The sequence below is a fragment of the Telopea speciosissima genome, chromosome 1 (genome assembly GCF_018873765.1).
Source record: "Telopea speciosissima isolate NSW1024214 ecotype Mountain lineage chromosome 1, Tspe_v1, whole genome shotgun sequence".
Lineage (NCBI taxonomy): Eukaryota > Viridiplantae > Streptophyta > Magnoliopsida > Proteales > Proteaceae > Telopea > Telopea speciosissima.
The window spans coordinates 74967697-74995352 of record NC_057916.1 but is presented as its reverse complement, the minus strand read 5'-3'; the positions used below and the strand labels follow the sequence as shown (position 1 = coordinate 74995352).

The 27656-nt window shown below is 42.1% G+C and overlaps 1 protein-coding gene across 2 annotated transcripts; it reads left to right on the top strand.

Moving 5' to 3' along the window:
• Positions 1 to 703: 703 nt before the first annotated feature.
• Positions 704 to 27196, top strand: LOC122651267 (nudix hydrolase 14, chloroplastic). Of its 2 annotated transcripts, XM_043844589.1 has the most exons (7): positions 704 to 985; positions 1452 to 1557; positions 2085 to 2162; positions 3827 to 3919; positions 4005 to 4097; positions 26347 to 26445; positions 26839 to 27196. In XM_043844589.1, the coding sequence occupies exons 1-7, from the start codon at positions 714 to 716 to the stop codon at positions 27064 to 27066; spliced, it is 969 nt and encodes a 322-aa protein (XP_043700524.1). In that variant the 5' UTR covers positions 704 to 713; the 3' UTR covers positions 27067 to 27196. The 2 variants fall into 2 exon arrangements, with proteins under 2 accessions (XP_043700524.1, XP_043700532.1); XM_043844597.1 differs by lacking the exons at positions 3827 to 3919; positions 4005 to 4097.
• The last annotated feature ends 460 nt before the right edge of the window (positions 27197 to 27656 follow it).

The following is a 27656-nucleotide window of genomic DNA, read 5'->3' as shown; positions in this document are numbered from 1 at the left end:
GGTAGAATGGTCCATAAATTTTCAAAAATTAGGATCCGTTATAACATAACGTCTCTGACTAACGGGAGGGACTACATTAGTACTTAGTTTGGAAAGTAGGGGTGCACGTGGAATTAATGAAAGTTTAGGGAGACAACTATAAGTTTGGCCATTTTCAGGGGGGCATTTGGAAATAACTCTTTTTATTTTGATAGGGTAAAATAAATAATTCATACACTAATAAGGGTAAAATAGTCTTTAAAAAAAATTTAACATGCTGATATCACTATTTAAGAATTAAAAGATTAACCCCGTTAGATTCTGAGTTCATTTTGATATTTGGGTACTTTTAGTTAGGGATGTAAATGGAGAATCGGAATCTGAGTTTGCATCCATATCCGTTCTAGAATATGGATTCAGAGTGAATTGTATTCGCTAGGGGAGGAAGGTCCGAGTTACACAAGATAGAAATGTAAACAGATGGTTTAAAATCTGAATCTGTTTTGCATCATGAATCCGTTTAGAGGTATCCATTTTCGATCACATCCGATCCGAATCGGATCGCCTTTACATCCCTATTTTTAGTTGGGGTTTGCATTAAAATAAGGGTGTCACTCCACGGAGTCTAGGGGGGCGCTGATAAAAATTTGGTTTTTTAAAGTTTTCTGCTCTATATGACTTTAGTTATTTTATTCCAGAGAAAGTCTTGGCATGGCAGTGTACGACTTGAAGGTATGATGGCGTTTAAGCTTTTTCATGGTACGAGTCGTACGAGTGTCTCTTCCTCTCCTTGGTTTCCCTGTGCCCTCTATCCATCATCTCAGAAGATTCGCTACTCATTATCGTCTCTGTTGCATAGGAGAAGAATTAGGATATGCACAAAAATGTCAGTGGCGGAACACTCGCCTCTCAGTCACACAATCGGCCTGGCCGTGCCAGCACAAGGAGGAATAGAAGAACCTCTCCAGATCATTGCAGAGCCTGGGATCTCCCAAAATGAATTCAGGTTATTCGCTTTTCCTCTGATTAACAGTTTGTAGAACTGTGTGGCCATTAGTTTCATTTGGATTTGCGGTTGCAAAGTTGCTTAATTTCTTCTTCACACTAGCATTTCTAGTATCTGGACCTTCAACGTTCAATCCTATTAGTCTATTATAAATTCTTTGATTAGCCTATGTGTTGGGCAATGCGGTTTTCATCGAGTAATGACAGGCAGGCCATTTGTTTACTTGTTTCTGTTCTCCTGAACCCGTCAGTTTTCCGTGCCAAAAAATGTAGTGTTTACTCAGCAAATGGTTCGAAACAAAGCATTATGACGAAGGAGCAAATTTCGGTTAATCAGAATGGATTAACGAGATGAACAATAAATATCGCCTGCATTCCACTTGCAGAATGATCCACCAAAAGAAAAATAAAATAAAATAAACCCTAAATTTCTGTTATATTGAGTTATCCTTGATTTTGTGTTGCAGGGATGCTATTGAATCCTCTTTGTTCAAGCAATGGTTGAAAAACATGCAAAGTGAAACTGGTATTTTAGCTCAAGGAAATATGTCTTTGAAACGTGTACTTATTCAGGTAATGTTTTTCTAGACATCAGTTCTTGAAGTCATATTTTTCCCCTTCCCATAAAAGAGGTGGAGAGTGTTCTCTGAATACGTACTCTTTGGCTTTCATTTTACTTTTTATTTCATTATTTTATTTTTCGTGGATGATATAAATTATGATATTCTTTGGATGTATTGGAAATATAGAAGATGGAGACCTTTTTTCTTTCTTGCTTTCTTTTTTTTTTTTTCTACTACTAAATGCAACTTTTGTATTGTGTGCGAGTGCTCCCTGTCTTTCTCTGCCTCTTACGCACATGCACACGCACTTAGTTCCCATCTCTTTAGGCATATTTGATAGTGTGATTTGCTACTTTATCATTGTATCTTATGATCTAGATGCACAAGTACGTACATACTCTTTCCACCAATGTCTTTCGTGATCATTGATCCCTTTTCCTGGAAAGGAAAGCCCAATGAAATGTAAATGATAGTTCTCTTCTACAATGAAACATTCCCACTTCCCAATTCTAACTAACATATTTCTATGGACACCAGGGAGTAGATATGTTTGGAAAACGTGTTGGTTTTCTAAAATTCAAAGCAGATGTTATTGACATGGAAACTGGGAAAAAGGTATTTGATTGCTATCTCAATCAAAAGAATTCAGCTTTATGGAATTAAGTTGGTTGTGTCTTTTATAAATTAGTTTTGGTAATCAAGTTGTTTTGTCCTTTAGAAGAATGCTTTGGTTCTTAAGAAATGTGCTGGTTGAAACTTTTCTCGTCCATTACATCTATATCAAGTGTTAACAATCCGTGATACTGGAACATAGGTCCAAGAGCTCTGTTCTGCCCCACCTCTTCTAGTTTTGATCATCAGAACAAACATGGAGTACCTGTTTTATTTTTTTCCTTTATTTGGTGGTTGCATTTGGTGCATCTTATCTCTAATAACCCTTAAAACATTCTCCGTATTTAATGTAACACATGCTAAATTTATTTTTCTTAAGTACAATTTTCATTTCACCCCCAAAGATATATCCTAGCATGACAATAAAAATATAGCTTGCACAATGGTGATGTTGGAGATAATAAAATAATGAATAACTTAAAATTAGAATTTTATGCACACTTGCAAGCTTTTGAAAATTACCAATCATTGACAAAACAGGAAGTTTTGAAATAAAATAAAAGAATGCATATCCAGAGGTAACTGCGATTTTATTTTTTTGTAAGAAAAATAAATAGGTTTTTATTAATAATGCCAAAAAAATAGCTGCACATATTAATAGAAAAGCAAAACAGTCTTCTCAGTTTGGGTGAACCTGGATGTTCTCTTTACAAATGAAATTTCAATTCAGATGTAATTTCATCTTCCCAAATTAGGCTACTCCTGTTGTCACCAAAGTTGGATCGGAAATTATAAAGGCATGTGAAATGAAGATTGGGAAGGCCTTATAACCAGATGGTATCCAATTTAGGATTGAGATGGCTGAATATTACAGTCTCTGTTCTTATGTCTTGGTCTGGCTATCAGATCTTAAAGATCCTTCTTTTCTTCCTTTTTGGATAATTCAAAAAGATTTTATTGATGGTTAAAGGCCTACTGTACTTTACAAGGCTAGTATAGAAGACTTCACAGAAAGAAAACATGGTCTACATTAAGTCGCAGAAGAAATGCCAAGATCTTCTGATAGAGAGTCATTTAAGCCCTAAATTTTTGGCATACAGCTGCCAAAAAGAAAGGTTGTCATTCACCCGAAAGCCATCTCATAAGCTGGCCCACTAAAGCATTCAACACCAGTTGCCCCAAGTGGTTGCATCTGGGATTTAGGCCCAGAGGTATTATGTACTGATGGGTAGGGTAGCTCAAGTAGCCAACAAGATGAAGGAGAATCTACTAAGATGGTCCTGTCATGTTATATGAATATCAGTGGCTGCACCTGTGGGAACGGTGTAATTTGAGGCCTTAAAAGGACCTGGGAAGGCTAACAATAACTTGGGTTAAGTACTGAGAAAAACAAAGGTGCTTATGATTTAATGAAATGTACTGCTGAAGCTAGAATGGAAAGACTGAACAGAGTCGACAAGAATTAACTACTTCAGAAAAAATTGACAGTGAATGTAGGAACACCCTGTATGTAAAAAATAATATTCAATTTTAGATCTATACAAGTTGTACGTCTATATAGTTCTTCTATTTGTTTCGGCATCCCTTTTTTGGACATATTTAAGCCCAATCTTCACGTTTGTTGACTAATTTTCCATTTTTAAGCATATCAATTAAAAAATGTTTAGGTTCCAAGTATCGTATTCTCACGAGGACCAGCTGTTGCTGTGCTAATCCTTTTGGATTCAGAGGGTGAAACTTATGCTGTACTGACAGAGCAGGTAGTGGCTTGTATCTTGAGGGGTGATAAATGATGCTTTGACATAATTGTTGTTAATTCACTAATAAAACACAATGTGCTTGCAGGCCAGGGTTCCAGTTGGGAGGCTTATTCTAGAATTGCCAGCTGGAATGTTGGATGATGATAAGGGTGATTTTGTTGGCACAGCAGTTCGTGAGGTTAAACTCCCTCTGACAGATTCACCTTGGCTAATACTAGTTATACCTATCTAATTGTCATGCTACTGTTTGTTACCAAAATTATTCTTTTTTGTGTTTATCCTTTGATATTCCCAGGTTGACCCTAAGAGGGGTGAATCAGTGTCTACAAAAACTTTTCCGAACTTCACCCTGTTAACCACCACACTAATAGTGATATCTTCTAGCAAATACTGATTGGCTGGGGCAATCCCAAGTTTACCAATCCCACACATTGTTCATATGTGCTTCCACCTTGCAACCACTAAGTGGTCAGGTCTACCAGAAAATGCGCACCCACTCTGCAAATCACACACTCCAATATGCAAGAGAAAAATAAAATAGAAACACTACACCAAATATACGTGTTTCGGCCAAGATGCCTACGTCCACAGAGAAATGCTCTAGATGTTCTTCGTATATAGCCTAATACGCTTCTCAGTTTTTGACTGCTACAACAGTCCAGGAAATATAGTCCTTGCTTCAACCTATGCACCTACACAGACTAGGGCTACGACCCCAACTTGATAGGTTTACAATTTTTAAATTTAAAATCAAATCCCCCATTACATCAATGGTCCAGGTTTCTCAACAATAAACATAACCAAGAACAACCAAAAATAGGGATTTGTGGACGTGGATTACATCAACCTATGTAATGCCACAAATGACTACTAGCTTGTTGCGTACATGACACCTCAAACATGCTTAAACCATCAAAGTAGCAATCATATCAATCAAAACACCTCCTTCAGCATGAAGAGGGTTTGCTTCCAACTTTTTCTCCCCTTTTTCAGTTTCTCTACATACTGGCTCAAAATATGAGAATACTACAAAAAATTGGGGCAAAAAAAAAATCCTTAAAACGAGCCTAGAAACCCTAATTGATTGTATATCGTCATTTTGATCTAGGGAAGGGTTCAAATGTTTCAGATGAATTCTCGTGACAAACCGCACGCTACGGAACGGTGTCTTAAGCTAGATCCGACCGATCTTCCTTCAGATGCGTGGGTCGCATATGAACCATTAGATTGTCTAAGTTCTGTCAAGCAGAAGCAGGGATCACCAGGGTCACGAAAATCGCATCTCGGAGATGTGCACGGTACGTACGTGAAGTACCAATTGAATTCGAAGGTGGTACAAGCCTTGGCCGTTGGATCGGATTCTCAAAAGCGGTGCTTCAACGGAGATCTTCAGATGGGAATCTTTTCTACCTTGCAACTACGATGAAACAGCACAACCAACGACAACTCTCGAAATGGAATCTGTCCTGATAGGCGTCTATGTGTGTGTCACACGATATTGTCGAGATGATACTGTGGTCTGCGTCGTATAGTAACGACGGCGCGCAACCAATGGTGAAGCTCGCAACATCTATTCCATCAATTGATCCGCGCCTTAGCATGCCTTTATCTCAGCTGCCTGATTTGAATCTTGCAACGTGGTTTCGTCTCTGTGACCCAAAACTTGATTCAGTGCATGCACGTGTACTGTGTTCTATACAAGGTTCAAGAACTCGGTGCCGACACTGGTTTCGACTAGCTAGATATTGGGATTTCTCAGGTTTCGACCGAGGTACTTTCTCCAAGCCAACTCTAAACCTTGGTTTCAAGGCCCAGAAGTTGTTTTTGCCCTGATTCTTGTTGTGCTGCCTATTTTTGACATTTTGAACCCAATCCATGCATTAGCTTCATGTAGAGCACTCAAAATAAATCAGATTTAACCAATCTTGGATTTGTTTGAAAGCTTTGGTGGAAAGCTTTCCAACAAATCCAAGATTACTTAAATCTGTTTTATATTGAAGGAATTATATTCCAATCAAACTTAATTTGGTGTACGCGAATGTTGTTTAAAATTGCTCTGAATGGAAATAAATTTTTAGACATCAAAACAAATGAATATTTTACCGCTCTTTTGGTTTTAGCAATGTTTTATCATATTAAGATTTATGGAATTTTTAGATTTGAGAAAAACTCCATTATTTAAAAGTTGAAAAATTGCACCTATCGTCGAAAAATCCAGTTTTTGTTCTTGAACTAGGGGTTGACTTTTTATCCTTTTAGAATTTGATTTTTTAACTATTTTTATTGGATTCAAATAAGGGGTATTTGCTTATTTATGAATAATATCTTAAGTATATAAAAACATTTATTTAAATGATATTTGGCATAAATAAGTGTCTATCCCGTAAGGTATCCGGTAAAGCCACGGGCAGCAATAGAGAAGAACCAAGAGTATGACCACATCAAATAGTTGCTGCCATCCAATTTGATGGAGCTAACAGGGAACGATGGGAACTTGCTATTAGTGTTGCGACTCACACCTTCAGTGGTAATGGATGTGGTACTTTTGCTAGACATGATTGCTGATCATAGGGTAATCCCAACTGCTCGCTACAGCATGGTAAAGTTGAAAAAGCGGCTGAAGCAAAGGAGCATCTCAGAGAAAAACCACCAGCAGAAAAAGAAATTGCTGGTTTAGAGCATAACAAGAGGACTGATCAAAGAACAGAGACCCTCAGTGGAAAAAAGGAACCACCGAGGGTTAGATCATAGGGAAGACCCTCTACAGAGTGAGTAGAGTTTTAGAGGAAGAAAAAGGAAGGCGGAAGGCTGGCGGTAGAGGAGGAGAGTTGCGGTAGATAAAGAGAAGAGAAAAGGTAAGCCGTAAGAGGGAGAAAGAGAGGCGGAGGGCTAGCAGTGGTGTGTAGGAGTTGCAAGAAGGAAGAAAAGGAGTGGCGGTGGTTTAATGGAGGTGAGAATGTAAGTTGCGAAGGAGGAAACAGGCAGTGGAGGCGGTAATGTTGTGGGAGTCGCGAGAGAGAAAAAAGAAGTCGGGAGAGGGAAAGGAGTCAGCGCTGCTGTGGTTCTTCATAGTGGCGGCGATGGCATGGGTACTAGGGCGGGGATCCCAAGATTGATTCCTGCTCTGATACCATAATGAAAATGATTGGGTAAAAATGACTTGTGTCCTTAGGGATCACAACCAAGTTCTATTTATAATAAAGGAGAAAAGGACAAAATTACAAGTATACCCTAAGGCAGAGTACACCTATGACTATACCCAAATTACAACTAGTAATGGTAGGAGCACAACCTATAGGCCCATCCGAGACAACATTGATTGTAGACCTTTTGCTATCTTCCCTGGCTTGAAAGCCAAATTGTCTCATAGGAGGCTATAGGAATTCCTCTACTAGTAAGGTTTTCTGAAAGCAATCCTGAAGGTCATAAATGTCCACCACTCCGTTCTCCTTCCGAATTCCCGGTCTCAATCCCAATTTGAAGTGGGACATCAGTTGCTCATCCTCTTCGTCAACTCTGGTACACAAGACAAGGGCGTCAAACTGTTGCATGTAGTCTACCACCAATAGTGCTCCTTGTCGTAGTGAGTTGAGCTAGACAGCTAGTCGTTTAGTTGTGCCTTGATGGTGGAAGGAAGATACTTGCTTTTCAACTCCATCTCGAGCCATGTGGTAGGGGTTTGTCCCTCGTTGCTGTAATTTTTTTTCATAATTGTACCACCATTCTCGGGCCGGTCCCACTAGCTTGGTCCATGCTAGCTTCAGCTTCCTTGGCTCTATTAAATCCTATCAATCAAAGTAGTCATCTAAACACGAAAGCCAATTATAGAATACTTGTAGGTCGTGCTTGCCGCTGTACTCCTTTAACTCCAAGTGTACTTTGTGAGAGTCATCGACAACGGTTAGGCGGACTTCTCTCAAAGTAGGCACGAACATGCTCCTCAAAGGAATGGGGTGGTGTGAAGGTTCTTTGAGGTCCTCTTCCCAAAAACCTTGTTCTATTGTTGGCGTTGGAGTAGTCCTGTGCTTCTTCATTGGCTCTTGGTGGTGCAGAAATTCCAGCCATAGGGTAAAAATTTCTTTGTTCTATAACAGTTACACGATGGGTGAGTTGTCTAAGCATATCGGTGATTTGACTTAATGATTCTTGAACATGGGGGTGGGGTAAGGGTTGTACATCACTGCTGGCCATGAGCTCTGATACCAATTGATGCGTTACACTAACCTATAAGGACAGGTTCGGGAAACTAACTCATAGGACAGAATTGCAGTGAACCAGATTTAGAGAACAATAGGGCAGAAATAGAGAAGGTCAATAAATAAAGAACCAGCCAACCGATGAGGCTGAAAAACTGGTCAAAGGTTGGCCTAGACCTACTGTACTTGTGGCTAAAATATCATAGGAAACCAATGGTTAGATGGTGAGTAACAATGGTGGACATAAATTAGTAAGTTTCTAAAAACAAGGATTACTCCCAAGTTCCTGTCCTGATGAACCTGCAATTCTGGACAAGTGTAGTCACAATAAGGAGGAACAATATATCAAAAATTAGGCTTGAACTAACAGCTGGATTGGCTAGAATCTTTAATGGAAGTCTGAGATCACAAGTGGACAGAAACTACTGTTGCATGGACTGAAACTGAGAAATAGTGCTAGCAGAATATGGACTGAGTAATAACTGAACTAAGTCAACAGGAATGGGAGTAATAATGGTAGAATCCAACCCACAGAGTTAGAGTTTCAGAATACCTTGGTAGTCACCCACACAGTCCCTTGTATAGCTTGCTGAAACTGAGAATATGTTGAAGAAAAGAAAGGGGATATGACCTGGTTTCACCACCAAGGCCCGTAGGGAGGCTTCACCATCTTGGGTTTGCTGCTGAATCACCACAGTAGCTTGCATCTCATGAGACAACACACGATGTTTAATCCCGAAAATTGTGGGGCATGGTTCCCCTTGCTTGTATTTATAAAATTTGAAGCATGAATACATATTTAGTATCTCTCCATGTGTAAGAGAGACTTGACAAACAAGAAATTAGTAACTCTTCTAGAAAGAATGTATGAGGGCTGCAACAGGGTCGGGTTGGGCTGGGCTTAATAGAACCCTAACCCAACCCTAAGTCCCCTTACCTGGGCCCAGGCCCGGCCCTACCTGATCCGACCCTAACTCAGGGCCAGAAAAATCCAACCCTAACCTGCCCACAGTGTCGGGCCGGGCTGACCCTGATCATGGGGAGGGGGAAGGAAATGCATGGGCTGGAATGGGCCAGGGAGAAAATGATCAATTTTACGTAAAATAATAGTCATAAAATGTATTATATCACTTATTGTTTTCATATATAATAATTATATAACAAAATGTGGGTGACGTTTAAAGTTTATAATATATATATTATATCAATATATATTTTATAGTATAACTTAAAACAGGGTCGGACCGGGCTGGGCCAGGCTTAGCCCGAGGCCTCAACCGTGACCCGACCCGACCTTGACTCAAGGCCAAATATCTCAGCCTAGACCCTGTTCTGGCTTAGGGCGGGTTCGGGCCGACAGGGCTAAACTTGCACCCCTAATGTATACTACATAAAAAAAGAGAACCAAAAATAGTAAATCCAATAAGCTATTGACTAACCGCTAAGAAGCTAACATAAAAATACAAATTGGCCCCAAAATAGAAGCTAAAATAAATCAAAATCTTCTAGAAGATTTTTTTTAGCAAACTGGCCCCACCAAGTAACAACCAAAACATGTTCAAAGCTGCTGATGGGGGGTAGGTTGGAACAACTTTAAAACCCCCCCATATAGGATCCCAAGTTAAGAAAGATGAAAGTAGGCAAAACACCAGGCTCGGATGAGATCCCAATTGAAGTATGGAAGGCCCTAGGAGTTTGTGGGGTATATTGTTTAAACAAGTTATTTAACAAGATTATGATCGCAAGGAAAATGCTAGATGATTGGGGGCGAAGCATTGTAATTCCGGTCTACAAAAATAAGAGTGATATCCAGAGCTGCAATAACTATAGAAGCATAAAATTAATGAGTCATACTTTGAAACTTTGGGAGAAGGTTATTGAAGCCCGTCTGAAAAGAGAGGCATATCTCGAAGAATCAATTTGGTTTTATGCCAGGTAGATCCAAGACATAAGCTATCTACCTACTGAGGAGGCTCATGGAAAGATGTACAAAAATAAGGGTAATATCCAGAGCTGCAATAACTATAGAAGCATAAAACTAATGAATCATACTTTGAAACTTTGGGAGAAGGTTATTGAAGCCCCTCTGAGAAGAGAGACATCTCGAAGAATCAATTTGGTTTTATGCCAAGTAGATCCACGACATAAGCTATCTACCTACTGAGGAGGCTCATGGAAAGATGTAGAGCTGGCAAGAAGGATCTCCATATGTTCTTTATTGATCTGGAGAAAACCTATGACAGCGCTTATCATGGATGAATTAATCAAGAACATCCAAGACGAGGTACCATGGTATATGCTCTTCGCCGATGATATTGTTTTGGTGGATGAGACAAAAGCAGGGATTAACACTAAGTATCCCAAACTGTGGACGAGTAGGGGTCCTAGGTAGGGCTTTATGCTCCCAAAGTTTCACAGCAAACAGCCCAAGGGTTTGGGTTTAATTGAAGATAAACTATATGCTGAGAGTAGATAAAAAACAGAGCATACACAGGAGGTATAAAACTGAGATTAAACTCAGAATACTAATTACCTGGTATTGGGGATTGTTTGGGTAGTTGAAGGACAATGTTCTTTGCTGAAATCAGGTACCAGATCTTCCCGTAAGTACTGATGTGGAGCAGCATCCCAAAACAGCAGGTAGATAGCGGTAGAAGAAACCTATCTCAGGTCTAGGGTATCTCACCCACTGTATCACACAGCTCTCTTGCGACAAGGCAATCTCAAAATATCATTAATCAAATCATGAATGACTTTATGAGCCTTACATTGTTTATATAGACTGAAAAATAAACTCTTAATCAAACTATAAATATGAAAAACCAACTCCTACTATGAATATTACTTAAAAGCTATTACAATTTTGCTGAAAAAAAAAACAACTAATAACTAACTATTCCTACTCGAACTAGAAATGAAAATAAGCTACTTCTAAGCCTAATCCCGTATGTCTACATTGCGCCCATGTTCTAGGCCCATTAAAGTGGCCCATTACAAATAAAACACATGGAATCAAAGGCCCAATGAATACATAGCCCAACCCAAAGGATTGCTGGGCGGACTGACGGGCGGTACCACGATAGATGGATCCGGTCGTTCGTCCGCTGGCAGTCTTTTTCGAGATTTCAAGGAGTTTCAGCTCTAGCTTGGAGCTTGGAGCTTGGAGCTCCTTAGCATCTCAGGAATAGGGGAGGGGTGTCTAAGCATTCCTAGGGTCACTAGAACCTAGGCTTAAGCTCATGGATCCAAGATCCATAAGGATTGCTCTCAATTGGGGTCCAAGGGTTGGGTTTAAAGTTCCAAAACCAAGGCTTCACAGCCATAGCTGCAATTGCAGCACCAAGGGGTTAAAACCAAACCTAGGTCCGCTCCATTAGAGCTCCAACTAGGAACCGAGCTCCACCTTGAGTCCCAATGGAACTCTAGGTCAGTTCAAGCTCAAGGAATGTACCAAAATCAAAGGGAAAAAGGGGGAGAACCAGGTTTGAGGAGCTTACCTTGGTGAGGTCCTCCAATGGAGGGGTGGAGTCCAAGGCTAGGTGAGCCTTCATGCTCTCCTCCCTTCCTTTCCATCTCTTCTCCTTCACCTTCTTCTTCCTTCTTGGTCCGGTCAGCAAGAGGAGGAGATGTGGGGCAGCCAGCCATTTTGGCATAGCTCCCATCTTCTTCCCTTCCCCTCTCATCCCTCTTCCACTCCTACTTCTTCCCTCTTTCTTCCTCCTTCTCCTTCTCTTGTCTCTTCTCCTCCACGGTTTTGGGGAGGGGGAGAGATGAGAGAGTAAAAGAGGTTCTTTTAGCTTTAAGGGGGTAGAAGGGACCTTAGGGTATGTTTGGTTAGGGGTCTTAGAATGTGGTTTAGGTCCTTAGGCTTTAAAATGGGTTTTGAGTTAGATATTAGGCCATGTTTGGCCCAAGTCATGGCCCTTAGGTCCATCTAATAGGTTAGGGTCTGTTTGGGTTGGGTCCTAACCTCACTTAGACCTATTGGCCTTTAGGTCTTGTTTGGTTTAGGCTAGGGTGTATAAAACTCATTATCCACTTGAGTTTGGCCTTGTGGGCCTCACTTCATGGTCCAAACAACCAATCCATGGTAAGGGTAGGGGTCCATATGGCCCAGGGTTTCCATTAGGGTGTCCGGGACACGGGGGTGTGGGTCCCACAGGAAAATAACCCAAAAATGCTGATGACAGCACGGGCGGATCCTCAAGCGGATTCAGTAAGAGTGAGTCTGTTCGTGACTCTAGTGCTGCTGTCATGGCCCAAACTCCAAGGAAAATGATGGGGCTTTGGCCCACACTTCCAAAACTTTAAGGGGCTCCTTTTGATGGTATTTCCAGCTTAAGGTCAGCAATGTTGACCATAGCCATAAGGCATTACCCTTTGGGTAAGGTCTAGATTGCCCCGGGGAATAAGGGATATCTGGGGTGCGGGTGTAACATCCCCCCAACCTTATTAAAAATTTCGTCCTCGAAATTTGAGGCAACCCGGGTCTCAAGGCGAAGGATTGCTGAACAACAATACCTCCAAATGCCCACTGCTGGAGCCGGGTCAAGGTAAGGTAGTGTCTAATTGACATAGCAGGTCAGGTTCTATACTTCATTTCCTTATATGGTCATATTACCACAGGGGTGTGGTCCACAATACCCAGACTCAATTTTAATTTTTTTTGAGCCGGTGGTCAAAATATATCAGTGGGTCAAAAGGGGTGATACCACTCTGATTTCACAATTCTGGTTACACTTGGGCTACAGGACTCAACCTGTCCAGTCTTCATTATAGGGTTCATACTCTGAATGCTTTAACTTCTGGTTGTCTCATTACCTCACCCAACTTTAGAATGATTTGGAATATTGATAGAATCTCCTATTGTTCACTCCCAATACGGAGGGAATGCATTTGGTAACCCATTACTCCATTCATATCTGTCGTTGGAGAAGGTCTTGTTACATCCTTCAGTTCCAGCTCTCAAGGTCTTTAAACCCATCTCACAGTGATTACATAAGGAAAAGTCCGTCATGGTTCTCTTTCGAGAGCCAAACAACCTCCTATGGTAGGTCCAAGTCAACTCATGCTAATCATTCTACCCAATCATTATTAAGTTCATCTATTATTAACCCGGGATCATCATGACCAAGGGTCAGAGCTTAACTAAGTGATCATAGTAAAGCCTAGGTAAGGTCATACTCGTAGTACCAGAGAATCACTCTAGTCACACAAGTCCAAGGTCTTAAAGGGACATACCTATATACCTATATATATCTCACCCATTCGTAAGCAAAACTTAAGAATTACATTCATATCCCTATGGACATATCCGTCATCTAGGTCAGATCATAAGAACAAAAGTCCTCGAGTATGGTTTACTAAGTCCTTTGGAGGATCAACTCACGGTGTAGGACTTCCTCTATGAGTCTAAACATGGTTTGGAGGAACCAAGTAAAGTACAAATAGAGTCGTCACTAACTTACGGTGTTATGAGTGGTCTCCAGTTATACCTGGCCTCTGTCGCTCATTTCAGATGAACCAGTCCAAGCCAGCCCAAAACTTCCTTACCTAATATTTACCCCCAGGGTTAGGCTTCCTATTCATGAGGTCTAAGTCCACCAATTCACGGGATCTAAGGGTCTTCATCTCCAAAGTAACTCTCCTACCCTTTTTTTTTTGTAGGTAAGAGGGAAGTCACAACATACACTATTGCTTGTCATTCTTATCGGCTGCTCTGGCCGACATAGGCCCAAGAATACAGACATCATGGTTTGCACCTAAGGTAAGCAAGTAACCATGCATAGGCCAAGCAAAATGGGTATCCAACCTAGGGTATAGACATTAAATCATCATACAAAGGGATGGTCAAAGGTCTCTAGAGTGTAGGGTCAAAACTCCAAAAGAACAGCGAGCGGACTCACGAGCGGTTTCAGTGCTCTTGTTCCGTTCGTGTTCCCCTCGCAAGATAGGGAGAGCGGACTAACGGGCGGATGCAGAATGTATCTTCTCTTCTCAATAGTTCCTCCTCTTAATGTACTCCCAATGAATTCCATATTCTTGGGATTACTTGCACAACCCTTGGTGTTCATTTTCTTTTCTCATCAAATGGTTCTTGTCTCATGTTGGAGTATTCCATTCCACAACTTATGCTTATTGCTCACTTAGTCTCATCCTTCACATTTATACAATAGTGACTACATGTGGAGCTTTATTTGCCTACTAATCTTGTCTCTTTTCCTTTATCCAAGCATATTTTCAATGGTTTCCACGTTCCCATTTCACATTATCATTTTATATCACATTTATACGCACTCGTCCTTTGATTTCTCCATCATGCATAGTCTTCCAGCCAAGTCATTTCCACATCAAATGGGGCATTTCACCTTTGTGAACTCATTTGCCAATCATGTACATCACTATTCCAATTTGGCTTACCTGCTTGCTATTCTACTTGGTGTTGCCTCACGTGTGTAGGTGACTCATGGCTCCAAAAAGAAAGAGGGACACTGCTATAGTGCCTGCCATTCCTATCACCCACCGGGTGTCTCAGTTGACCACTGAAAGGGCAGAGGGACATTCCTGGGGACGTCTGTTTAATAGGAGAATCCTCGTAGAAAGGGATATAACCGTTGAGGAAATGATGGCATATCAGGTGGAGATTAGATTTGAGAAGTTGGAATGGTCCAACATGCTAGTCCTGCCCGAGTTTTACTACCCTGCTCTGATTAGAGAATTCTACTCAAAATTGCTACTGTCAGAGGGAGATGATGGCGATCTCAGACTGTCTACAGTAGTAAAGGGGGTCTCCATCAGTTTTACCACTGAAGAATTGGGAATCATCCTTGACGTTTCGGCAGAAGGGAGAAAGGTTTACTATCCTTCGGATGGCCACCCAGACCAAAGCCTGTGTCCAAAAGAGAGCAAAGAGTTGTTCCAAGTGTTAACAAACAACAGGTACAAGAAGAATAAGGATCTCTCCAAGTTTCCTCCTTCCCAGCAGGTCCTTATGTTCATTGCCATAACAAACCTGGTTCCCTCCAAAGCGAGTAGCATACGCCCTTCTCTGATGTCTGCTGTATTGGCTTACTCCCTGTATACTGGCCAACCTGTTTGTTTTCCTTACATAATCATGAAGCACATGGTTCGCACTGTTATAGATCCCACTCGACAACATGCACTGCCCTACGGTCGATTACTCACATGGGTTTTCCTCTGCTTCGAAGTTGATCTTGATCAGGAACCCAAGAAGTCAAGCACTAGGGAGCCTATCGGGTTCGACACCCTGCGAGAGATGAATTTGTACCCTATTTATGACAGTGCAGGAGGATTGATGCAACACGTTAAAGAAAAAGGGATCAAAGATGATGACGAAGATGATAGTGAGGCCGATTCTGAGCTCAGGGGTCCCAAATCACTTGCAGCAAGTACCTTAAAGATCACAGGGGGAGGTGATGACTTATCAATGGCCATCAAGCGGCTGGGTGTGCGAGTGGCAGATGGCTTCAACAGGATTGGGAAGCAACTAAATGCCCAGGCTTGGCGTATGTCGGATATGGGGCGTGGAATAGACGACATCAATTTCTTCCTTGGCCGTGGTAAAGCCAGTGCCAGTGACTAGTTCCGATCTTCCTCTAAAATCTTCAGAAATCACCCTATCAGATCAGCTCTTTCAGTCTCTTGCCCCTGAGGGGTAATTTGTGGAACTATTGCATTTTACTTTCCTTCAGCTTCTTGCATCTCTTTTTCCTTTCTTTTGATCAGACCTTGTGAACAATCTAGGAAAACTTTGGAAACCTTCAAAATCAATAGATGAATGTGGATCTTGCGTAATTGCCATCAGATATTTCAGGTTGAACAGGTGAAATCTGGTGTTTTAGGTTGGGAGAGGGCATAGTCGTGCCCAAACAGGGAATGATACAATCATGGTTGGGTTAAAAATCTGGGTTAGGCAAAATAGAGTCACAGGCGTCAAATGGCAAAGAACACTAGTTGCCTCTAGGAAAATCAAAACCTTTGGAATAGTGGTATTTAGCGTTTATATATATACAAATATAATTTATTCCCTTTTTAGGTCATTGTAGGTTATTTTGGTTGGTTAATTTAATATAATACTGAGCATAATTATAACATATATATAACAGCCCAGTATCTATTTAAGACTCAACCAAGCAAGTACATAATTATATCTCAAAACCTATGTTTTCAAACTCTAGGTTCCAGGTTGTCTATTATCATCTTGATTCTTGTTTTCACTCCAATCAGTCTTCTTCCTATGTCTGCACACAATCATTTATGTTCTTGAGATTTTTAATTTAGAACCTAATTGTGGAGAGTAAATCAAGTGGTTACGTTTAGACTGTGGTCGGTGCAGAGTATCATTGCTCTGATACTACTCTGTCACGCCCCTATCCCGATGTAAGATATTTTGCCACATAGGGGTATGACTGGGATAATCACATATCATCCCAACACCTACCAAGATCACAGATGCAGTGTCTCGAGCCACAATCCACTCTGTCAGCACATTGTAATGACAGAAAGGAACCTACCGAAAGGAATAAATCGTTCCATCACAGAGTTAGGGGAAGCGAAATTAAGTTAAAATATGTGAAATTATAGAGCATCGGTTCTCTAATGATAACACATAATACAATATCAATGTTCGTAACCATTCAATCTCTCCTAGTAAATAAACATACAGTTTATACATGGTTGTGGAAGGAATACAGAAAATAAAATAATAATAAACCATTGCTCCAAGGGCACAAATGCTTGGGTGTACATCTACATCTAAGTCACAGTCATCAACTCCACTGGATCCGCATCGAACAGTGCTCGTCAAGAGGTTATCTGCATATAAACTAAAAAGTGATTGTACAACGGGGTTAGCTACACTAGCTAGTGAGGGAGCAAAGGGGAATGCGCACACATCACACAATCAATATCAACCAGAATGATGCATGCTAATGTTAGATTCATTTTCCACCTAGCACACAATTCTATCGGTCAAGTATATGCTACTGTGATAACTCGGGAAACACTGAGGGTCACTTATCCTATCGCCCCAGTGAGACCTCAATTATCACGAAGGGACCTGCGCCGGTAAAAGCCATCATGATCACCCAGTGGCAAACCTCGATAGCCATCACTACCCCTGCCCTGGCCTCTCCCACCTCTACAGACCACAGGTGCTCAGACTATCCAACACATAAACTCCTGTTGGCAAGGGTTGTAGCATAAGGGAACAAGCATCCTAGCCACAGATATACTATATGCAGAGTCCTATCGTCCCGAGAGGTATTCCGGGCGCATCAACGTCCCATTCCATCTAGTACCCGGGTACCAGCATGGCACGGCACATACAGATCAGGATGACATACAATAGTTTTCATAATTTAAATAAATTAAATAAATTGGGGTTCCTGTACCGGCACACCCGGCACCGTAGCCCGATACATTGGTGAGCATACTATCACATTCTCAACAGTTCACAATTGAATAAAATGCAATGCGCACCATGCTTATAAATATACCATAGCATGCTTAATATTAACAATTATATAATATTCAAACCCAACAAAGTCACCCAGAACCCATTCACCAGGCATAGGTGTCACCGGGCGTGATTGGCATGAATCTCCCCGGGCATCGGGTGTCATCTGGCGTGGTTCACATGAATCTCACCGGTGCACCAACCTAGACATACAAAAGAAAGCATTAAAATAGGTATAGAAGGGTCCCATGTTAGGCCCCAATGGTTAAAACCAAGTTTCAACCAAGACAGCATGAGCGGACTCACGGGCGGTCTCAGGCAGAGGTGAATCCGCCCCTGACTCCGTTCAGGCCAAAAAATAAAAACAGAGCGAGCGGATCTTCTTAGTTAAATCCTGTCGTTGATCCGTTCGACACCTGGGGCAATCATAAAAGGGACTGGATCCACGGGCGGATGTGCATCTTGGGTCCGCCCTTGCATCCGTTCGATTTCCTAAGACAGACCCGAGAGGAATAGGCCCCGGGCGGAGGTAAACAGAGTGAATCCGTGCCTTCGTCCGCTCAGGCCAACACACAGGGTTTGTGCTGGGTGGACTGACGGGCGGTACCACGATAGATGGATCCGGTCGTTCGTCCGCCGGCAGTCTCTTCCGAGATTTCAAGGAGTTTAAGCTCCAGCTTGGAGCTTGGAGCTCCTTAGCATCTCAGGAACAGGGGAGGGGTGTCTAAGCATTCCTAGGGTCACTAGAACCTAGGCTTAAGCTCATGGATCCAAGATCCACAAGGATTGGTCTCAATTGGGGTCCAAGGGTTGGGTTTCAAGTTTCAAAACAAAGGCTTCACAGCCATGGCTGCAATTGCAGCACCAAGGGGTTAAAACCAAACCTAGGTCAGCTCCATTAGAGCTCCAACTAAGAACCGAGCTCCACTTTGAGTCCCAATGGAAGTCTAGGTCAGTCCAAGCTCAAGGAATGTACCAAAATCAAAGGGAAAAAGGGGGAGAACCAAGTTTTAGGAGCTTACCTTGGTGTACCTTGGTGAGATCCTCCAATGGAGGGGTGGAGTCCAAGGCTAGGTGAGCCTTCATGCTCTCCTCCCTTCCTTTCCATCTCTTCTCCTTCACCTTCTTCTTCCTTCTTGGTCCGGTCAGCAAGAGGAGGAGATGTGGGGCAGCCAGCCATTTTGGCATAGCTCCCATCTTCTTCCCTTCCCCTCTCAGCCCTCTTCCACTTCTACTTCTTCCCTCTTTCTTCCTCCTTCTTCTCCTTCTCTTGTCTCTTCTCCTCCATGGTTTTGGGGATGGGGAGAGATGAGAGAGTAAAAGAGGTTCTTTTAGCTTTAAGGGGGTAGAAGGGACCTTAGGGTGTGTTTGGTTAGGGGTCTTAGAATGTGGTTTAGGTCCTTAGGCTTTAAAATGGGTTTTGGGTTAGACATTAGGCCATGTTTGGCCCAAGTGATGGCCCTTAGGTCCATCTAATAGGTTAGGGTCTGTTTGGGTTGGGTCCAAATCTCACTTAGACCTATTGGCCCTTAGGTCTTGTTTGGTTTAGGCTAAGGTGTATAAAACTCATTATCCACTTGAGTTTGGCCTTGTGGGCCCCACTTCATGGTCCAAACAACCAATCCATGGTAGGGGTAGGGGTCCATATGGCCCAAGGGTTCCATTTGGGTGTCCGGGACATGGGGTTGTGGGTGCCACAGGAAAATAACCTAAAAATGCTGATGACAGCACGAGCGGATCCTCGAGCGGATTCAGTAAGAGTGAGTCCGTTTGTGACTCCGGTGCTGCTGTCATGGCCCAAACTTCAAGGAAAATGACGGGGCTTTGGCCCACACTTCCAAAACTTTGAGGGGCTCCTTTTGATGGTATTTCCAGCTTAAGGTCAGCAGTGTTGACCATAGCCATAAGGCATTACCCTTTGGGTAAGGTCCAGATTGCCCCGGGGAATAAGGGATATCTGGGGTGCGGGTGTGACACCAGCTCTCTTCGCAATTGTAAGAATTTCAAACGTCTTTTTATACATTGGCACAGATGATTGCCCCTAAGGCTTCATAGTGAACCTCTTGCATGAAGACACCCTCACCTTCCTGTGAGATAGGGATGGACTGATAGGGACCATGATTGGCAGAAAGATCAACACATAATCCAGAAAAAGCCAACTGCTCCCTGGTTCTGGTTCTTCGATCCAAGAAAAGTGGGTGCCCGATAGTACTGCTGATAATACTTAGGGCCTTGGCAGACCAAAGATGGAAGGGGAAGGTTTGGGAGACAAACTCATACTGGTATTGAACTGAGGTTTATTTTCTGCAGAGACGAAAGAGGACTCCATGAACGAAGATTTAAAAGTTTCTTGTGGATGTGCCAGGGTCCTCCCTCAAGTGCTTTGACATTTCCTCTTCAAGAGTCAAGACTGAATTTAAATGAAAAAATCATTATCCGGAAGAAAGAAACAGTAATTTTCCACACCTTAGATAAATCCATTTTAACAGTTTCGAACAAAGGGTGGTGTCCCAGGAAATGACCTACAATTGAGGTTTTCAAATTTGCAATATCATCCGAGAAAACCTCCTTTGAAATAGAGGCAGTGTGTACTCCATTGATCAATAAAGGTTCGACAAAATGGAGATTTATTCCTTCTTTAGTCTCTACAGCTGAAGAGAATAGAGAATTCCAGGCCTTACAAGTTCTCCTACTGATATCTCCAGTCCCTTTCTCTCCAGGTTCATGAATTGGATCAGTAGTGGCTTGTGCAAACTGATGAGCCAGCTCTTCATTCTCAACAGGTTGCGAGGAAGCAAGAATAGGTTTATGCAGCACTGAATAACAGCCTCGCTGAACACATTTCAAATGGCCAACTACAGCTCTGGATCAGACCATGACCCAAATCAAGTCATGGCCTCTCATCAAGACCCAGATCAGATCAGGGAGGAAGGAGTTGTAGAGAGGCAGGAGGGATGAGGGAGAGGGCCTCTAGGGTTTCAAAATGAATTCATGGCTGGATTCTGTTAGAAGCCCTGTAGAACTGAATGCTTGAGTGTCTTAATTGATCACCCAGCCCCTTTATTTATAATAATCCAGAATTACAACTTATTCCTACTCAAAGTAGGAATACAACTTATTCCTAATCAAAGTAGGAATGACTCAAAATAGGAATGCCCCCCTTGCCTATTCCTATTAGGAATTCCCATTACAACTAGGAATCCCAAATAGAGATTGGTCAAGGGGAAAAATTACAGAATAGGAAATAAAAATAAAAGATAAAAACAATAAAACCAAAGGACTAAATTACCCCTATCGGGTAATTTAGCCTATCTTAACACTCCCCCTCAAGTTGGAGCAAAGATATCGATCATGCCCAACTTGACTAGATTGGGATGAAACAATTTCCCAGACAATCCCTTGGTGAAGATATCAACAAGTTGATCAGCAGATGTCACAAAGGGAATACAAATCAGCCCATCTTCTAACTTCTCCTTGATGAAATGCCTATCCACCTCAACATGCTTGGTACGATCATGTCGTATTGGGTTGTGTGCTATGCTGATTGTAGCCTTATTGTCGCAGTACAGCATCATAGGAAGACGAATAGGAACACCAAGATCTTGTAGCAAACCTTTAAGCCAGAGTAACTCACAAATACCTTGTGCCATAGCCTGAAACTCAGCTTTGGCACTAGAACGAGCAACTACATTTTGCTTCTTGCTACGCCATGTGACAAGATTTCCACCTACAAAGGAGCAATACCCAGAAATAGACTTGCGATCTGCAGAACTAGCCCAATCAACATCAGTGTATGCTTCTATCCGTAGGTGACCATGTGCAGACAGAAGAATTCGTTTTCCAGGAGCTGACTTCAAATAGTGCAAGATACGAAGAACAACCGCCATATGAGAAGAGTAGGGATCATGCATAAACTGACTCACAGTACTCATGGCGACAGCAATGTCAGGACGAGTGTGTGAGAGATAGATCAGCTTCCCTACAAGTCTTTGGTACCGGCCTTTATCAACAGGCTCACCCTCTTTTTCCTTGAGCCGAACAGTAGGATCCATAGGAGTATATGAAGGATGGCAGCCTAACAACCCGGTTTCAGCCAATAAGTCTAGGACATACTTCCTTAGGGAGAGAAAAATGCCTTTAGAAGATCTGGCCACTTCAATCCCAAGAAAATATCGTAGTTTCCCTAGATCTTTAATCTCAAATTCTTGTCCAAGGAAGGTCTTCAACCGTCTGATCTCATCACCATCATTGCCAGTAACCACTATGTCATCAACGCAGACTATAACTATAAGAACAGTGAGTTTTTCACCAATCCTCTTTATAAAGAGTGTGTGATCAGCATTACTTTGCTTATAGCCCACATAAATCATGGCCTTGTGGAACCGGCCAAACCATGCTCGTGGTGACTGCTTCAGCCCATATAGTGCACGCTTCAGCCTACATACTTTTCCTTGGTTTTTGTCACAAGAGAACCCTAGTGGAATGTCCATATACACCTCCTCATCCAGTGTTCCATTTAGGAAGACATTTTTTACATCTAGCTGCTGCAAATACCATCCAAGGTTGACTGCACAAGATAATAACACACGAACAGTATTTAACTTTGCAACAGGTGCAAAGGTTTCTTGGTAATCAATGCCATATGTCTGAGTGAACCCCTTGGTCACGAGTCATGCCTTATACCTATCCACAGTGCCATCAACCTTCTGTTTCACCACAAACACCCATTTACATCCAACGGTTTTCTTCCCAGGTGGAAGAACCACAAGCTCCCATGTGTTATTTTTCTTCAAGGCCTCCATTTCTTCCATCATAGCTGCCTTCCACTTTCCATCTGATAGAGTTTCCTGCCAATTGTTAGGAATACGAACAGACAAAAGAGAGGAAACAAAAGCACGAAAGGATGGGGAAAGAGAGTCATAAGAAACAACATGAGATATGGGATGCTGAGTGCAAGTCTTGACACCTTTGCGAAGAGCAATAGGTAATTCAGTAGAAGGAACATTACCAGGTGGAGAGGCAGGTTCTGGATCCGGGTTCGGCAATTGGATGGGTATTGGAGCAACAGTTGATTGAACCTGCTTATGTTTCCTTCCATAGGTCTTCACAAGAACTGTCATCAATCCTCCTCTGAAATTCACTAATAGTCCTCTGGACAGGAGTCTGGACTGGGGTAGTTTGCTCCCCCTGAATAGAGATTGTCTCCCCCTGTATAGGGATCTCTCCCCCTGACTCAGGGGAAGTATTAGAAGCAGGCCGAACTGGTTCAGACTCATTGTAAATAGATTGGAGTGGAGGTGGAGAGTCTATGGTCAGCACATCTTCACTAACACTTTCCCCCTGAAGAGGTGGGGACACATAATAGGAAACATTTTTATGAAACACGACATCCATGCTAACCAAAGTCCGGCGGGATGGAGGGTAATAGCATTTGTACCCTTTCTGTGTAGCAGAGTAACTTAAGAAAATGCAGCGGAGACTACGTGGTTCAAGTTTACCAGGGGACTTTGTATCCCTGGCATAACAAACGCAGCCAAAGACCCTAGGGGGAACGATAAAGGAAGAAGAGCCAAGTAATAGCTCAACAGGGGGTCTGGAATTAAGAACCCGACTGGGCAGCCAATTAATCAAATAGGCTGCAGTAAGGACAACATCCCCAATAAAGGGAAGGGACATTGCGAGCAAACAGAAGAGCTCTAGAGGTGGAGGTGGTGGTTTTTCCTCTCAGCCACCCCATTTTGGGCTGGAGTATCAACACAGCTGGTCTGATGGAGGATTCCATGGGCAGCAAAGTATTTTTGGAACTGACCTTCCATATACTCTGTCCCATTGTCACTCCTTAAAATTTTAAGAGTGGCATTAAATTGGGTCTTAACCAGCTGGTGAAAATGCTGAAAACATGAAAACACTTCATTTTGTGTGTGCATAAGGTAGACCCAAGTAAACCTAGAATAACAGTCAATAAAGGTTACATACCATCGATGACCAGAAAGAGAAACTTTTCTACTAGGACCCCACACATCAGTATGAACAACATGAAAGAAGGAAGAAGATCTTTTATTAGAAATGGGATAATTTGAACGTGTCTGTTTAGCCAAGACACAAGGCTCACAAAAGAAATCTTCCTTATTATAATCTTTAACTAATGTTGGAAATAAAGTGGATAAAGTACCTAAAGGGGGATGACCTAGTCTAGAGTGCCATTTGTGTAATTCAGAAGAGAAAGATGCCGGGTGATAGAGCCTAGAAGGTAAAGCCTGGGTAGATGCAGGGTCTCCATCAAGCAGGTATAATCCGCCATGCACTTTACCCGATCCAATCGTCTTCCCCTAGTCCAGTTCCTGAAAAACACAATGAGTGGGAAAAAATGTTACTTTACAATTCAGAGATTTGGTGATACTGCTAATGGAAAGAAGATTAGTGGTAAACTTGGGAATATGCAACACAGATGACAGTGTAAGAGAAGGAGAACAACCAATGGATCCTTTCCCTGAGATGGAGGAGAGGGACCCATCAGCAATTTTGACTCTATCTTTACCAGAAGCAGGAGAATATGTATTAAAGAGGCTGGAAGAACCTGTCATGTGATCAGTAGCACCGGAGTCTATGATCCAAGGAGTGAAGACTACTAATGCACAATGACCAGCAAAAGAAATACCTGTACGGGCGAAGAAGGAACCTGAATTGGCAGTAGATGTGGTAGAGGCAGCGGATGTGTTCAATAGACGTCGGAGAGCCTGGAGCTCTTCCTGGGAGAAACCAATGTCAGCAGTGGGAGTTGGAGCTACACTTTCAGTGTGATTGGCTTTATTTTTAGGCTTAGCACGACCACGTTTGGCCTCAAAATCAGCAGGCTTCCCATGTAATTTCCAACACTGAGCCTTAGTGTGATATGGTTTGTGACAATGATCACACTTCATAGGCTCTTTGGCAGTAGCAGTAGCAGCAACACTGTCAGAAGAAGTATTTGGGGTGGAGCCAGTAGTCTGTAAGGCTGATCTCTCAACTTTGGGAGTGATCATCATGGCAGCCCTTCTTGTCTCTTCACTGTGAACATAAGAAAATGTCTCCTCTAAAGTGGGGAAAGGAACCCGACCAAGAACTTGCACCCGAATTGGATCATAAACATCATTAAGGCCAGCCAGGAAATCATAGACCTGAAACTGATCAACATAAGAGTGATAGGCAATAATGTCATTAGTAGTAGTAGGTTGAAACCGAGCATAGTGATCCAATTGCTGCCATAAACACTTGAGGGCAGCATAGTATTTAGTGACAGACATCTCCTTCTGAGTAGTATTTTGGAGTGTCTTTCTGATTTCATAAACCTGAGCACCACTACCTGAACGACCATAAGTTCCCTTGACAACAGTCCATATCTGAGTAGCAGTGTCAAGGAGCAGATACTGACTGGAGAGGTCAGTGGTCATAGAATTCAAAACAAAAGACATCACCATAGCATCGTTGGTAGCCCATTTAGTACGAGCAACACCTTCTTCAGTAGGCTGTTTGGTGGTGCCAGTGAGATGCCCAGTGAGTCCCCTACCAGCCACGGTCAAGGATAGTGATCTGGCCCAAATCAAATAATTCGTACCATCAAGCTTAATGGTAGCAGTATAGGGAAGAAAGTCATTCCTAATCTGACCATCTCCTCCAGAAGTAGCAGTAGTCATCTCTGAGTCACCCATAATTCAGCTAGGCAGAAATCGAGCCACTAATTAGAAAAACACAGATCTTCAAAAAAACTGAATCGAGTGACTTGAAGTTGCAGCACTTTCAGCCGTCAGAATAGGCTGAAAGATAGATCGAGTGATCCTCTAGTAGTGGGGAAGAAGTCCTCCAAAAAGGAGCTGATTCTGACCAGCAAATAAGAAGCCCTAATTTTATCAAAAAATTAGGGCAAAAAGGCTGTTTGGAGAGAAATCGCAGAGCTGAATCTGTCTTGGCTTGATTCAATACTGCAGTCTGCAAACAGGAAGAGGTGTGTGCCAAGGATAGCAGGAACCAATCTCAAGAAAAAACAGAAATCGATCTTCAGCTTTGTGGGAAGAACTCGATCTCCAATGGTGGAGGGAACCTATCGACAGTAGGCAACACCAACAATCTGCAATCTTCAATGAGGTGAATGCGAGGGCAGCATCTAAATCTGCATTAGATCACCTCATAGGTGCTGCCCTAAATGAAAGAGAGGAGCTGAGAGTGGTGGAAAAGGGAGAAACCAGAAACCGTGGGAGGGGGGAGAAAAAAAACCCAGAAAAAACTTGAGAACTGCTTCTTAGATCAGATTCTGCTCTGATACCATGTTAGAAGCCCTGTAGAACTGAATGCTTGAGTGTCTTAATTGATCACCCAGCCCCTTTATTTATAATAATCCAGAATTACAACTTATTCCTACTCAAAGTAGGAATACAACTTATTCCTAATCAAAGTAGGAATGCCCCCCTTGCCTATTCCTATTAGGAATTCCCATTACAACTAGGAATCCCAAATAGAGATTGGTCAAGGGGAAAAATTACAGAAAAGGAAATAAAAATAAAAGATAAAAACAATAAAACCAAAGGACTAAATTACCCGATAGGGGTAATTTAGCCTATCTCAACAGATTCTTTACCTCAATCTTGTCCAAATTTTCTTATTGGTCATGTACACTAAAAAAATGCCAAATGATACTTACTTTCTTGCATGTTTTGTTGAATTGAAGTACCAAAGATTTAATCTTTCTAATTTTATGATGCTGTTCAATTGACTGACAGGTAGAGGAGGAGACTGGTATACATTTAAACCTGGAAGACATGGCTAACCTGACGGCCTTCCTGGAACCATCAACTGGAAGCAGGGTTTTCCCTTCACCAGTATGTTGATTATTGCGTTCCTTTATTCTGATTTTCTCTCACCCCCCACCCTTTTTTCTGGTGACAAACCATGCTTCAAAGTTTCAGAAAAATGAAAAGAGAGTTCAGTATTACTATTACAATTTACAGCTAGCCAACTTCTCAGTACACAACTTAACCTAAACGGACTGCATCTTTATATGAATCCATGATCCATTAATATTATAATACTGAGCATGGACAACTAAGGTTGAGACTATGAGCTAACTTGTTACAACTACGTGCGTGTGCACACACACCCCCTTGAAAAAATTAAACAAACAAGTGACAGATATTTTCCCTTTTCTATTTTTTCTATTCCAATTTTATCTTTTTATATTTACCTCCTCTCCATTTTCTTTTCCACACTGTTAGGGTGGATGTGACGAGGAAATTAGCCTTTTCCTTTATAAGGGGCATGTCAAACCAGAGGTCATTACAGCACTGCAGGGAAAGGAAACAGGCCTTCGTGAGCATGGGGAGCTGATTAAAGTGCATGTAGTTCCCTATAAAAAGCTTTGGCGCGTCACAGCTGATGCAAAGGCTCTAATGGCAATTGCCCTGTATGAGATGGCCAAGAGAGAAGGGCTTCTTCCTTCCTGAGATTTACCTCCTGATTTCCCGAGTCTCTGTATCTGTTTAATTTAGGAAACAATGAATTCCTGACTTTTTATAATCTATAGTTTTTACCTTCTGTACTGATTTTGATAATATCCTGTTAAACATGATAGAATGTTGGAACAGCTCATGTGGTAGGGCTATACATGGCCCTGCTATATTTGCAACATTTTATTAAGGACAACACCACGGCCTAGCCCAATATAACTCGAAATTCAGGGTCAAGTCTCAACTACCTTGGCCAGCTCATGTGTTTCTCTAATTAACCAAAGTGAGCTACATGACTCGCCAGTCGCCATGATCAGCATGAGGCTGTACGGCGAAGTCAAGATGTTTGGATGCAAGGATGGGATTGTTCCAGTCTTCCTGATACAGAACAGCCGTTCTCAAGCTTACTAAGCAACATGACTTGGATGCAAAGGTATAGGCGTAGTCCTGAACCCAAACATTCTGTTGTGACTTCTTTTTTTTAATTATGTAGTTTCCCTCTAGATCCCACCACCACTTCCATCGGTTCTATACTCCTATGTATGTCCACAATTTTTTAATATTTTGTTTTGCCACTTGGCGTAAGA